At 46.4% G+C, this 15,016-nt stretch overlaps 1 protein-coding gene across 1 annotated transcript in view; it reads right to left on the bottom strand.

Moving 5' to 3' along the window:
* TSPAN14 (tetraspanin 14) overlaps positions 1-15,016 on the bottom strand; it is a 129,372-nt gene that overhangs the window by 52,321 nt on the left and 62,035 nt on the right. Inside the window, exon 2 of the mRNA XM_082268021.1 lies at positions 13,715-13,816. Coding sequence (XP_082124147.1) covers positions 13,715-13,795 — 81 coding nt within the window. The 5' untranslated portion in view covers positions 13,796-13,816. The remainder of the gene's footprint in view (positions 1-13,714; positions 13,817-15,016) is intronic.

Raw genomic sequence — 15,016 nt, 5'->3', positions numbered from 1 at the left:
GCTGGAATTCTTTCCATTGTTTGCACATGGGGGCAGGTGCCATTATAATCTCTGATTAAAAAGACCCCAATCCCCCCTTCCATTCATACTGTCTGAAATAAGGTAGGATTATACCTCCTATGTCTGCTGTAATGCTACAGTCTGCTGGGTAGAGTGTTACCTCTCAAACCAAGTCCACTTCCCACAAACACATACTGTATTTACAAGGGGGACTTTTAGTGTCAGATATATACTGACCATGTATGGAGGGGCCCATAATTCATACTGCCTCATAACGAGGAAAGAAAAAAGGGAACGTTTACTCACCATACCGAACCGACAGGCACCCTCTCTTCACAATACCCTCTCCACCGGGGTGGGGGGTTGTGGACCACTCCGGACGCCTCGACTCTCTGGTTCCTGGCGTCCAAGCTAGACTTTTAACTCGCAAGGTCAGTCCCTCCACTGGGACTCCGTCGCGGCCGACCCAGCGCGGAGCTCTGGTCTGCACGCGCTCGTAGGCAGAAACCGGGGTGACCACTGGATCTCAACACCCAGCCCGTCGCCCGGCCCCGCATACTTACTTGAATGTGTCGCGGCCGACCAAGCGCAATGCAATGGTCTGCGCGCGCTCGTAGGCCGGCTGGGGTGACCACTAGTGTCGCCCAGTCCGGCGTATTTGCTTGAAGATCTCACAGGAAAAAAATACTGGAGAAAAACTAAAAAAAAAAAAAAAAAAGATTTTTTTTAGGCAAAGAAAAAATCTTGCCAGGACCAAAAAGATCCCAGCAAGGAACTTAGGTCCTTACTCCTGACTAGACAGAAAAAAACTGATGCCTTGTAGCAGAGAGACGGAGGATATACCCTCAGGGACTGCCCCTAAGGTGGAGCCAGAACGTTTTGTCTTTCTGCCTAGTCCTACTCCTGCGGAGACAACATAACCCAGCTCTTGAGAATCAAGAAGACTACGTCTGTCAATGAGCGATAGAGAAAAGGGACTTTACAATCTCTTTAACCACTAACCGACCAGCCGCGGCATATATACAATGGCAGGTCAGCAGGTTCCCACAAAACGATGTACCCGTATATCACTTCGCAGGAGCAATCTTTGGGGCACGCACGCGCCCATTCACCAGCGGGGAAGCTGATCTGTGGGCCAGCGGTGGCAATTGCCACCGGGCACATGCAATCGCTCCATGTGAAGACAGACGGCTGTTCTGTCAGCAATCAACACAGTGCTCCTGTGTTCCTCCTATTTAGGGAACACAGGTCCCTGTGTTGATTCCATAAGCCCACCCCCCCCCCCCAGTTAGAAAACACCCCAGAGGCATACATTTAACCATTCGGTCGCCCCTGGTGTTAACCTCTTTCCTGCCAGTGTCATAAGTACAGTAACAGTGCATATTTTTAGCACTGATTACTGTAGTAATGTCACTGGTCCCCCCCCAAAAGTGTAAAAAATGTCAGTTAGCTGTCCGATATGTCTGCCGCAATGTCGCAGACCCGCTAAAAATCGCTGGTCGCCGCCATTACTAGTAAAAAAATAAATAAATAAAAATGCCATAATTCTTTACCCTAGTTTGTAGACGCAATAACTTTTGCGCAAACCAATCAAAATACACTTATTGGGATTTTTTTTTTTTAACAAAAATATGTAGCAGAATACAAATTGGCCTAAAAGGACGAAAAGATTTGATTTTTTTTTTTTTTTTTATTAGGAAAGTTATATATAGCAGAAAGTGAAAAATATAGTTTTTTTCAGAATTGTCTCTTTTTTTTTTTTTTGTTTATAGTTCAAAAAATAAAAATCGCAGAGGTGATTAAAATACCACCAAAAGAAAGCTCTATTCGTGGGGAAATTTTTTTTATTTGGGTACAGCGTCGCACGACCGCGCAATGGTCAGTTAAAATAACGCAGTGCGGAATCACAAAAAATTGCCTGGTCATTAACCACTTAAGCCCCGGAGGATTTGGCTGCTAAAGGACCAGGGGTTTTTTTGCGATTTTTTACTGCGTGACTTTAACGGACAATTGCGCGGTCGTGCGACGCTGTACCAAAACGAATTTGACGTCCTTTTTTTCCCACAAACAGAGCTTTCTTTTGGTGGTATTTGATCACCTGTGCGATTTTTTGATCACGCGCTATAAACAAACAAAAGAGCGTAAATTTTGCAAAAATAACAATATTTTTCACATTTTTTTATATGAAATTCCCCAAAAAAAAAATGTAAAAATCAAAATTTTTTAACATTTTTCGGCCAATTTGTTTTATGCTACCTATGTTTGGTAAAAAAAAAATTGCAAAAAGCGTATTTTGATTGGTTTGCGCAAAAGTTATCGCGTTTACTAACAAAGGGAAAGATTTTTGTCATTTTTGGTGTTTTTTTTTTTAATGCATTATGGCGGCGATCTGCGATTTTTTTTTTCGGTACTGCGACATTGCGGCGGACAGATCGGACCCTTGACTGACATTTTTGACACTTTTGGGGGTACCATTGACATTACTGCAGTAATCAGTGCTATACATATGTACTGTTACTGCAAAAATGACACTGGCAGGGAAGGGGTTAGCTTTATTGGACAGGGAGGGGTTAAGTGTGTCCTAGGGGCGTGATTCTAACTGTGCAGGGACATTCCTATTGGTGTAAAAGCAAAGATCAACAGTTCTACATAGTAGAACGGTCAGATCTTCACTTTTACACAGGGAGAACTGACAGGCAGCTTGTTTACACAAGCCGCTCTGTCTTTCTCCCTTCACAGGAGCGATCGCAGTGTGACTGGCGGACATCGAGTCCGCCGGTCACACGCACTGACTGGTCTGTGAACGAGCCTCGGCGGGCGCGCGCCCGCCCGCAATAGGCTCGCAAGTCAGTGACAGGCGAGTGACGTACCGATACGTCACTCTGCCTGGCTGGGGCTGACCGCCGCAGTATATAGTCGTGCGGCGGTCGGCAACCGGTTAAGGGGGAAAATCTACCGGTCCAGAACTGGTTAATAAAGGTTTAACATTTAGCAACTCACATGGTTGATAATTAATAAAAGCACATCTAAGAATGTAGGTATCCCGGGTAAAGCTGTCCACATAGACCATCCCCTCTCACTGCCCTGTCAGTCTCGAATCGTGACAGGGAAGACTACCCTGCAGTAGAGCGAGGTTTGAAGAGCTCGTGGAGCAAAGCGTGGAAGGGATGACATCAATGGCAGTGAAGAGGACGGTCTATGTGGACAGCTTTACCCCAGATGTCGGAATACTTTGATGTGCCTGTTTAAATCATCAACCATGCGAGTTGCTAAATGTTACCATATTGCTACACTTAGAGGCGCCTCTCTTCTCTTTTATACTTAGTTGTGACATGACGCTACTTGTAGATCAGGACATCGCTTGTTCATCAAGTCAATATTTAAAAAAAAACAAACAAACAAGGTTTTATGGTTTGTTTAAATATATTATATATATATATATATATATATATATATATATATATATACATATATATATATATACATACATACATACATACACACACACACACATACAAACACACATATACATGCACACATATACATGCACACACACATACATACAGTATCTCACAAAAATGAGTACACCCCTCACATTTTTGTAAATATTTTATATCTTTTCATGTGACAACACTGAAGAAATGACACTTTGCTACAATGTAAAGTAGTGAGTGTACAGCTTGTATAAGACTCCATTCACATTGATCCGACTTGTCAGGCGACTTGTCAGCCTGACAAGTTGCGGTCCGTTACGCTCCCACTGTGTAGTACAGGAACTGTTCTAATAGGAGTGACACAAGTCGCTCCGACTTAGAAAAAGGGTCCTGTACTACTTCGGGGCGACCTGGAGGCGACTTGCATAGACATTCATGTTATGAAGTCCGTGCAAGTCGCGCCGAAGTCGCGCTGCACGCGACTTCACAGGTCGCCTCCTAAGTCGGAGCGACCTAATGTGAACGGGGTGTCACAGTGTAAATTTACTGTCCCCTCAAAATAACTCAACACATAGCCATTAATGTCTAAAACGCTGGCAACAAAAGTGACTACACACCTAAGTGAAAATGTCCAAATTGGGCCACCATTATTTTCCGGCACTGCCTTAACCCTCTTGGGCATGGACTTCAGCAGAGCTTCACAGGTTGCCACTGGAGTCCTTTTCCACTCCTCTATGACGACATTACGGAGTGGTGGATGTTGGAGACCTTGCGCTCCTCCACCTTCCATTTGAGGATGCCCCACAGATGCGCAATAGGATTTAGGTCTAGAGAAATGCTTGGCCAGTCCATCACCTTTACCCTCAGCTTCTTTAGCAAGGCAGTGGCCGTTTTGTAGATGTGTTTGGGGTTTTTATGTTGAAATACAACCCTGCGGCTCAGTCTCTAAAGGGAGGGGATCATGCTCTGCTTCAGTATGTCACAGTACATGTTGGCATTCATGGTTCCCTCCATGAACTGTAGCTTCCCAGTGCCGGCAGCACTCATGCAGCCCCAGACCATGACACTCCCACCACCATACTTGACTGTAGGCAAGACACACTTGTCTTTGTACTCCTCACCTGGTTGCCGCCACACACGCTTGATACCATCTGAACCAAATAAGTTTACCTTGGTCTCATCAGACCACGGGACATGGTTCCAGTAATCCATGTCCTTAGTCTGCGTGTCTTCAGCAAACAGTTTGCGGGCTTTCTTGTGCATCCTCCTTAGAAGAGGCTTCCTTCTGGGATGACAGTCATGCAGACCAATTTGATGCAATGTGCGGCGTATGGTCTGAGCACTGACAGGATGACCCCCCACATCTTCAACCTCTGCAGCAATGCTGATAGCACTCATACGTCCATTTCCCAAAGACAACCCCTGGATTTGACGATGAGCACGTGCACTCAACTTCCTTGGTTTGACCACGACGAGGCCTGTTCTGAGTGCAACCTGTCCTGTTAATCCTCTGTATGGTCTTGGCCACCGTGCTGCAGCTCAGTTTCAGGGTCTTGGCACTCTTCTTATAGCCTAGGCCATCTTAATGTAGAGCAACAATTCTTTTTTCCAGATCTCAGAGATGCCATGTTGAACTTCCAGTGACCAGTATGAGAGAGTGAGAGCGATAACACCAAATTTAACACACCTACTCCCCATTTACACCTCAGACCTTGCAACACTAACAAGTCACATGACACCGGATCGGGGATAGCTAAATGGGCCCAATTTGGACATTTTGACTGAGGTTGTTCTCACTTTTGTTGCCAGCGGATTAGACATTAATGGCTGTGTGTTGAGTTACTTTGAGGGACAGCAAATTTACACTGTTATACAAGCTGTACACTCACTAATTTACATTGTAGCAAAGTGTCGTCTCTTCTGTGTTGTCACATGAAAAGATGTATTTACAAAAATGTGAGGGGTGTACTCACTTTTGTGAGATACTGTACATATACACACACATATATATAAAATACAACTGTCCTGTAAAGAGCATGCATAGGGAAGTGAGCACAGTAAACTGACGATGTCTGTGTACACGCAATATGCACAGGAAGAGGTAGGCAAGAATTAACCAACAAGCCCCAGAGAAGGAACAATTGCAATAACTGTGCAACCTTAAAAAAAAAAAAAAATACTATGCGACTACAGCCTCAAAATGAATGTAAAACAAACCACACCAGTTTGTAATATTAGTTAGCAGAGGCCCCAATTCACTGCATATTTTCAATGCTATAATACTACTGACATGTTGTTTGCATGATATCAACTTATTAGGAACTGCTTGTAATTTTATTATGAAAGATACTTTTTGATTATTTATTAGTAGTCAGGGTTTCTTCACTAACAAGTGTACTCTTAACTGGGATTATCTGTTTTATAGTGTTTCGATTGGAAGTCGCACATTCTTTTCGTGGCCAACTGCCATAGCATTACACACCCAAATTATTTATTCTTCTTTTCACATGTTTTCCTAGCTTTTTGCATCATGCCACAAATGTGCCAGCCAGTTTGTCAGTACAAAAAAAAATAAAAACAAAATAAAATGTATTTAAGACCCCGTTCAGACAGGGGCGACGCGACTTGCTGGGGCGACCTGTTCACGCTGTGCACCGCGACCTCGGCGCGACTTGCACGGACTTCATATCATTGAAGTCAATGCAAGTCGCCTCCAGGTCGCCCCAAAGTAGTACAGGACCCTTTTTCTAAGTCGGAGCGAATTGTGTCGCTCCTATTAGAACGGGTCCTGTACTATTCAATGGTGAGTGACCCACCTCGACTTGTCAGGCGACCAAGTCGCCTGACAAGTCGCACTAGTGTGAATGGGGTCTAAGATTGACAGCTCACAGCTCTCCTCCCTTTCAATTGTTTTGAAAAACTTGGATTTTTGTACTTGCTGTAAAATCCAGTTCATTGACAGGACAGGACACAGCGCTCCACATTCAGAACCACGGGGTTATATCGTCCCCTGCAGGAGTAGGACACTAGGCATTAAAAAAGACTTGGCTAGGCCTATGGGCTGTCCTTGCTGGTGTACACCCCCCTCTCTGCTATAGGCCTTCAGTTTAGTAACAAGCACTGTTAGAAGTATCAAAACTCCATAGGAGGGGTGGGTGCTGTGTCAGTCAAGTCAAGTCTGTGGCAGCAGAGCCAGATTAAGGATCTGATGAGGCAGGGGAGGGTGGGGGCGCTTTCTGCTAGCCCGCTGCCAAAAGGCCACCTCCCACCGGGAAACAAAGGATTCCAGCACTGCCATCAGTGCATCAATAGATGGCTGGGACCTGCTCTGAGAGGGGGGTCAGATGGGGAAACCTTCTCCTGAGACTCCATGAGTGAAAAGTGGAACCCACCAGCAAAGAGTATCCAGCACCGCAAGGGGACTACCCATCAAAGGCACTGCACCTGTATCACCCCACAGGGGGACCCGAAAGCAGAGCACCCCACAACCGGCACAAGGGAGAAGGAGGGACCCCACCAGAACTCACCACCCCACCAGAGGTGTGCCGGTCTGCACCAGAGATAGCCAGCATCCAAATGCAGCATTCAGGGGAAAAGAAAACCCAGTAGTCAACGCTAGGTAAGGGAGGAGCCCCCACGGCCATAATTGCCGCTCAGAGGCTCCACTGTCATGGCCACCACTTTCTATGCACACCCGAACAACCAAAAATGGCCGTCGGGCTACTCAAACATGGCCGCAGGTATAGAGAAAAACACAAACCCCTAAAGCAATGGCGCGGACAAAGGCAAAGTGGCCACCACACGCAGCACTCACGAGGCTCCCAGGGACCCAGCAGAGAACCCTGGAGCCCAGGCCATATATGCAGCAGAAGAGGGGACCTGGACACAGAATCACAAAAAAGCTTTCAGTGTCCACCACAGCAGGGTAGTCAGTCCGTCCGTCCAGCCGGCACCCCCACCAGCACAGTGCTGCACACCAGGCCCATCCACCTACCAACCCGCCGCGCTGGACACAGGGACCATTTAAAACAGAGGGGGGCCTAGGGGGGGGTCACAGGGGGGTGCCCAGGTCCACCCCACACGGCATCCCAGGGGAAGGGGGGGGGGGGACATCTTACTCACCATACCAGGCAGGCACCACTCCAGACAGAACCTCCTCACCATCCAAATGGGGGAGGGGGGGCTATCAGTCAGGAGAAATGCTGCAACTCTAGCCAAGACCCAGTCCTTTGCGACCTCACGAGTCGTTTAACTCGCACGCCAGCCCCCGCTATGTTGCAGCCAACCTAAGGCGGAGCTCTGGTCTGCGCACGCTCTCTGGCCAGACTGGGGCATCTACTGGATCTAGATATCAAGCCTGTTGCCCAGCATGGCAGTGGATTGTAGATCTCACAGAAAAATAAACCAGGAGAAAAAAAATGCCATTTAAAAAGAAAAAAGTACCAGGACCAGGGATCCCAGCAGGGAACTGGGTCCTTACTCCTGACTAGGCAGAAAAAAAAAAAAAAACGGAAGGCCTATAGTAGAGAGGGGGATGAATACCAGCTAGGACTGCCCATAGGCATAGCCAAAGCTTTTATCTGCCTAGTGTCCTACTCCTGTAGGGGGCGATATAACCCTATGGTTCTGAATAAGGAGTGCTGTGTCCATCAGTGAACGAAAGAGAAAAAATACTATGTGACTACAGCCTCAAAATTAATATAACACAAACCACGCCAGTTGTTAATATTTGTTAGCAAAAGCACTGCATATTTTCATCGCTATAATACTCCTGTTGTTTGCATGATAATAATTTAGTAGGAACTGCTTGTACCTGTATTATGAAATATACGTTTTGATTATTTAATAGTAGTCAGTGTTTCTTCTCTAATAATGAACTGTGATTATCTGTTTTATAGTGTTTCGATTTGAAGTCACACATTCTTTTGGTGGCAAACTGCCATACCATTACACACCCAATTTAGGCTTCTTTTCGCATGTTTGCTTTTTGCATCATGCCACAATGTGCCTGCCAGTTTGTCAGTACAAAAAAATAAAATAAAATGTATTTGGGGTTGAGAGCTCACAGCTTTCCTCCCTTTCAATGGTTTAAGAAAATAGAAAAAAAAAAAGGGGAAAAAAAAGTTAATTTTTTCGAATGTGTAACATAGTAGACCTAAGACTATATGAAGAATGTATGCAGGTTTTATGATGTATTAGCACATGCACAGGGGAGGAGAAGCTGAGTAGGTAAAGTAAAAGAAGGGAGATGTAGAGTGTGCTCAGAGGAGAAAAATGTGCAGGGGCTGTAGGGTGGCCAGAAAGCAGGAGGTTAGTAGATAATACAGAATGGACAAAGGAGAAGACGAACAGACTGAAAAAATTGAGGATAAGGGTCCATGTACACTGCAACTTGTAAAGGGCCGTTTAGGAGCAGTTGGGCGTTTTTTTTCAGAAGCCCCTGAACCCACCTCTATGTTATCTTATCTGTCCATGTACACAGGGTCGTTTACAGTCATTTGCAGGCAGTTGAGTTCAGGGACGTTTTTAGGAAAGCAATTATTTGCGTTCGAACGTGTGTTTCCCGGCGTTTCAAACACAAAAACGCGACCGAACGCGATGACCCGCGTTTAGCGCTCGAGTTTTTCTATTTTAAAAGGGGAATTAATTTTTTGGCCTCTAGGAACGGTTTTAAATGCAAACGCCCGCTAACGCGGGTGCAAACGCGACACAACGGACGTTTTAAACGTCCTAAAAATTCCAGCATTCAAGGGACTTTTAAAGTGGAGTTCCACCCTATTTTTATACTTACCTCCATCTTCTCGCTCCGGGTCACCTGAAAAACAAATGGATAATCGCATATTTTTTTTTTTTTTACTTACCTCGTAGCGAAGAAAATATACTTACCTTACTTCCTTCTTCCTCCTTCCTCGGCCGCGGCCCGTCGTCACTTCCTGGCTCTGCAATGATTCCTGGGAGCTGGACGTCATAGCTCCCAGGAATCATTGCGCCTGCACCGGCCCCGACGTCAGTTCCGGGTCGCGCGCGTCATCCCCTTCTAAACAGCTTCTGGGCATGCCCAGAAGCTGTGGAGGGGTGACGCGCGCGACCCGGAAGTGACGTCGGGGCCGGCGCAGAGCATCGTGGGACCACAGAAGGCGGAAGAAGACGCCGAAGAGGACGCGCTGGCTTCAAGCTGCCCACATCTGAGATGGCAGCGCTGGACAAGACGTTTGCAAGGTAAGTATTTCGTCTTGCAGGTAAGTGCAACCCGGGACAGATCAGAGGCTAGCCATTGTGGAATGCACTAGCCCTGACTGTCCCGGGGGTATTAAAAAAAAAAAAAAAAAAAATCCAGGGTGGAACTCCGCTTTAACAACGTCCCGTGTACATGGAGCCTAAGAAGGATAGAAGATGCTGAGTGCAGATGAAGAGATTTAGCAAGGAAACTGAAGGGGGTGTGTAGAAAAGATGGAGACAAAAGAGAAGCACCGTGTAGGAGGAGAACAAGTGCAGAGGAGAAGGGTAATAAAAAACAAGAAGAGGAGGATAAGGCTGCAAATGTCAAAGAGGAAAAGGAAACCACAAGCAAAGAAAAAGGAAAAAGGCAGCCCAGAGATTACATTGTGTTTGAGAGATTCCTCTATGTACTATGCACACACATATCAAAAATGGGTCACCAGGCTGACCTGGCTCTATTTGTTGGCAGTTTGGTGCCAGTGGGGGTCCTTGTGGTTCTGTTTAACATTTATATCAATGTGAAATGGATTTCCAAATTTCTCTGGGAGTTCCACAGACAGGGAGATAGCCCTACTCCTTGCCTGTTCACACAAAGTGCACAACCATTCTCGTTTCAGAGCCAAAGACCTCAACCTGGGGCAGGGCAGGCTAGGTGGGGGGCGTACTGGAAATAGCGTTTGTGGGCATTTTTCCATATGCAAAAAGAAAATCCTGGAATTTATCATGTTACAACCCCAGCTGCCTCATCTACGCCCCACCAACGTTGGGTGTGCACCCTTTTCTTGAAGCTGGCCATACAATGAGCAAATTTCAATCAGATCAATACAGGCATGTGACAAAAGGGTGCTGCGTGGCTCCGAAACATTGCACTTATTCCTTTGTGTTCTCTCTACATTAAAGGTTTTGGACTACAATTGAAGATTTATGGTGTGCTGGCAAATGTGTATTAATCTGGGATACGATAGAGAAAAGTGACCAGCGCTACGGACTATAATATATAGTGGGGGGGTGATGAAAAGGTGTAAGCTGCCCCAATCAAACCTTAGGTGAAGGTAGAGAGTGATAAATAAATTATAATGATTGGTGTTGGCGCTACCTATAAAATTCTTAAAAAAAGCCCCAAATGGCGTGAAAGGGAATGTGGGGTGTGATGACCCAACTAATAGTGAAATTGTGCCGAAATAATATAAGTGAAAATAAAAAATACAAGGTGTTTATACACATAAAAGATAACTCACTCGTATAGATGATCGAGATCAGAAACCACAGTGCGCGCCGGGATGCTTCCGCGTTCCACGGCCGACAACCGGAAGTGACGTTTGACGTCGGAGACTCCGCCCTACGCGTTTCGTCACAATGACGTCAACTGGAGCGGCCTCTGGAGGCGAAACGCGTAGGGCGGAGTCTCCCACGTCAAACGTCACTTCCGGTTGTCGGCCGTGGAACGCGGAAGCATCCCGGCGCGCACTGTGGTTTCTGATCTCGATCATCTATACGAGTGAGTTATCTACACCTTGTTTATTACCTGTATATTGCATTTATTCACCATGGGGCTTTCTTCCTCCTATGTGAGCATCTAGGCCATTTGCCACCTGGCCCACGCTTGCTCCCCGTAACGAAGAGGAACCCCCTACAACCCAATATACAGGTCGTATCAGCTAAACGCCACCCAGTGGCCACGTATGGACTTTACACCCTAACGTCCTTTTATTATTATTTTTTCACATTCTATGTGGCACGTTCATTTATTCATTTATTTTCACTCATCAGCAACTTGGTTTACACGCCTATGGTAGTGGGTTGATTACACTCACGTTATTTATTCATTTCCACTGTTTGGTATTTATTTTGATTTATGTGTATAAACACCTTGTATTTTTTATTTTCACTTATATTATTTCGGCACAATTTCACTATTAGTTGGGTCATCACACCCCACATTCCCTTTCACGCCATTTGGGGCTTTTTTTAATCTGGGATATATCCAGAGTCCAGCTGGTAATCGCTACAACACCCGCTACAGAGGAGCCTGTAATGTGTGAGATTGAAATTAAGTATCGTCTATATTCCTATCAGTTCAAGGCCCTGTCGGCCCCTCTCCACCTGTAATCCTTTGACTGAAAAAAATAGATGGTGCCAGGCAGAAGATTGTCAGCCAAACAGTGCTTGCATCCATTTCGATGTAGACAAGGTTTGCTATGCTGGCAGCTGTCAGAATACAATAGCTACAATGAATGTCCTATTCATCCATCAGCATCTGTAGGCTGACTCAAGAAATGTATAGATGTAGGGACAGCTTTAGCTAGGTGGGCTCAGACCCTTTTATCTACAGTTGTCAGTTGCTGCTATGTAATGGCAATTGAGATCAAGGCTTCATAAGTATCACAGAAAAAAGCATGGGGAGCCTCTATTTGAGTGTGGAGTAATGGAAACAGCTATTTGGTAGTGATGAATAAATATAGTACTCGCATTTAATGGAGGAAATATTTGTGTCATCTGTGGAAGTCTTAACATCTCTAGCAGGGATTGGCAGGCAAGCATTGGGTGTTGTGCAGAGATTGGCTGGGAAGCTGCTGGGTGGTGAGAAGGAAGCACTAGAGAATGGAGAAGCCAGCGGCGTGGTGTGCATCAGTGTCTAAGTGTCCTTGGCTTGCTTGACACTTCTGAAATGTAGAGTTTGCCCAGAAAGCGGCTGGGCAGAAACAGACAGGAAAAGCTTTCCCTATGGTTTGACAAAGGGGTGGAGCCCCAAAACACATAACCACGCCCCCGATGGAGAGACGCCAATATCTAGTTCCTCCTGTAATTAATTGTATTGTAACTGTATTGTCTTCCCTCACATTGTAAAGCACTGTGCAAACTGTTGGCGCTATATAAATCCTATATAATAATAATAATAATCTAATCCCAGCGAAAATTGCTGAGCCAGCCAAGAAGCCGCTGCTCTACAGCGTTGCACATGGTTTAGCTTCCACAGCCACAGCACTCCTGTCTGTTTCTGCCCAGCAGCTTCCTGGCCGAACCCTGCATTTCAGAAGAGTGTCGAGCAAGCCAAGGACACCCAGACGCTGATGGGACGCCCAGACGCTGATGGGACGCCCAGGCCCTGATGGGACGCCCAGGCCCTGATGGGACGCCCAGACGCTGATGGGACGCCCAGACGCTGATGGGACGCCCAGGCGCTGATGGGACGCCCAGACGCTGATGGGACGCCCAGGCCCTGATGGGACGCCCAGGCCCTGATGGGACGCCCAGGCCCTGATGGGACGCCCAGACGCTGATGGGACACCCAGACGCTGATGGGACACCCAGACGCTGATGGGACACCCAGACGCTGATGGGACACCCAGACGCTGATGCACACCACGCCGCTGGCCTCTCCATTCTCCAGCGCTTCCTTCCCACCACCCAGCAGCTTCCAGGCCGATCTCTGCTAGAGATGTAAAGACTCCCACAGATGACAAGCCGATATTTCCTCCATTAAATGTGAGTGCTATATTTATTCATCACCACCAAATAGCGGTTTCCAATACTCCACACTCAGATAGGAGGCGCCCCCTGCTTTTTTTCTGTTCACACACTAGGCTTACTCAGGACCTATATAGGGGAACTACCTCTTCCGTCCATATGTTGATCTTCTTAACAGTTTACCCCCCCCCTTTTAATCCCTCACATCCACCATGCTGCATTACTGGTCTGGCTACAGCAGCGCCGTAGCTTTTTCCTACTGAATTTATAAGTATCTTGTCTATGCCAGGCCAATGTTTCTAGTTTCAACACAGTTGACTGCAGGTCAGGGTGCCAATGTGAGGACCTTTTGTCTGTGAAAAGTGGGAGAGAGAAAAGCTCTGACTCTTATGTGAGTCAGTCTCTGATAAAGTTACATAATCTTGTTGAAAAAAGACAAAAGAAAAAAGTGCCTTTCTATCATTTGTGCTGTGCTACCTAAAACTGAACGATAATGGTCTGCTTTCAGCAGAACATTTAATTTGCAGGATGATAATCTTGATGACCGAACACATAGTATTTATTTAGAATATACCTTCATATCATTATCTTACCCAAAATATGATGTTGTAGCTAAACAGCAGGTACTTGTAGCAGCAGCTGACCTCCGCCGTGCTATACCGATAGTAATGCATCTTGCCAGCAGGGAAGATCTTCTAAGGAAACAAAAAAATACAAAGCAATAAGACTCATGTCTGAAAAATAGACTTCACAACACTGTAAAACAGCCTTTCCAAACCTTTTCAGCACAGAGGAACCTTTTAAATAACTTTCTGGTCTCAGGAAACCTCTGCTAAAAGTTACTGTATTTTACGTTACAACTCACGATACATTAGTGTGATGGTCAGTGGGAAGAATGCTCCTCACCAGGCTCAGCATAAGGGGTGGGCAGGAGGGACGGCTGCCCCGGGCGTCTGTAGCATGGGAGGTGGAGGGGGCGCTGCCAGGAGTGTTTCTGCGACTATTAGCTGACAGGAGAGAGTGGGGTGCGCTCTCCCTCTCTCTCCTCCCCAGCTTCACCCTCCTGTCACTGTAGTGCTCTTCCATCGGGACTGTCAGATCGGGACTTTACAGCTTGATTATGTAGGTAGTAATCAAACTCTGTATAGTCCTGATCTGACACCCAGTGGCATCCCGAGCCGCGATCTTGTTCCCCTACAGCAGCGACATCTCTCCCGCCAGCTATCCGTGCAAAGGTTTAGAAATCTGCTTATCCTAGGCTGCTCCTCAACTCTGACATATCAAGATGAGGAGGTGCCTCAGAAGAGATCATCATCACAGAGCGATGTGCTGTGCTGTATCTGAGGTCTGTGCATTTGAGGAAAGCTGCAACCAAGCCAAGAGAACGGAGAACTGCACTGGGGACACAAAGGGGGGGGGGGGGGAGTATTTGTACTAGGAGGGGTGGGGGGGAAGATGATTACTTCTAGGGGGGATCAATATGGGAGGGAGGGAGGGAGGGGGGGGGGTATTTGTGCTAGGAAGGGAGGGGGGGTTGTGCTGGATGGGGACTTTGAGAGGTGACAGGATAGGATTTTCTTCTAGCAGGGTATTTGGGGGACGGTAGTGCTAGGAGGGATGATTTGTGCTGGGGAGATGGGGGGGGATTTATGTCAGGATGAGGATTTGGGGGATTGTCCTAGATATATATATATATATATATATCCTAAAAAAAATATATATATATTTTTGGTATGGGGGGGGGGGGGGTTGTGCTAGAACAGGAAATCTTGGGCTGTTAGAAAAGGGCAATTTTTTTTTTTTTTTTTGGGGGGGGGGGGATTTCTGCTAGTAGGAATGATGGGGGTGTTTGTGCTAGGGGAAATTTTTTTGGGGGGTGGAAGGATTTGTTCTAG

This window comes from Pelophylax lessonae, assembly GCF_965119305.1.
Source record: "Pelophylax lessonae genome assembly, chromosome: 9".
Lineage (NCBI taxonomy): Eukaryota > Metazoa > Chordata > Amphibia > Anura > Ranidae > Pelophylax > Pelophylax lessonae.
Note: the sequence above shows the minus strand (reverse complement) of the source record. Positions and strands in the feature narration are given on the sequence as shown.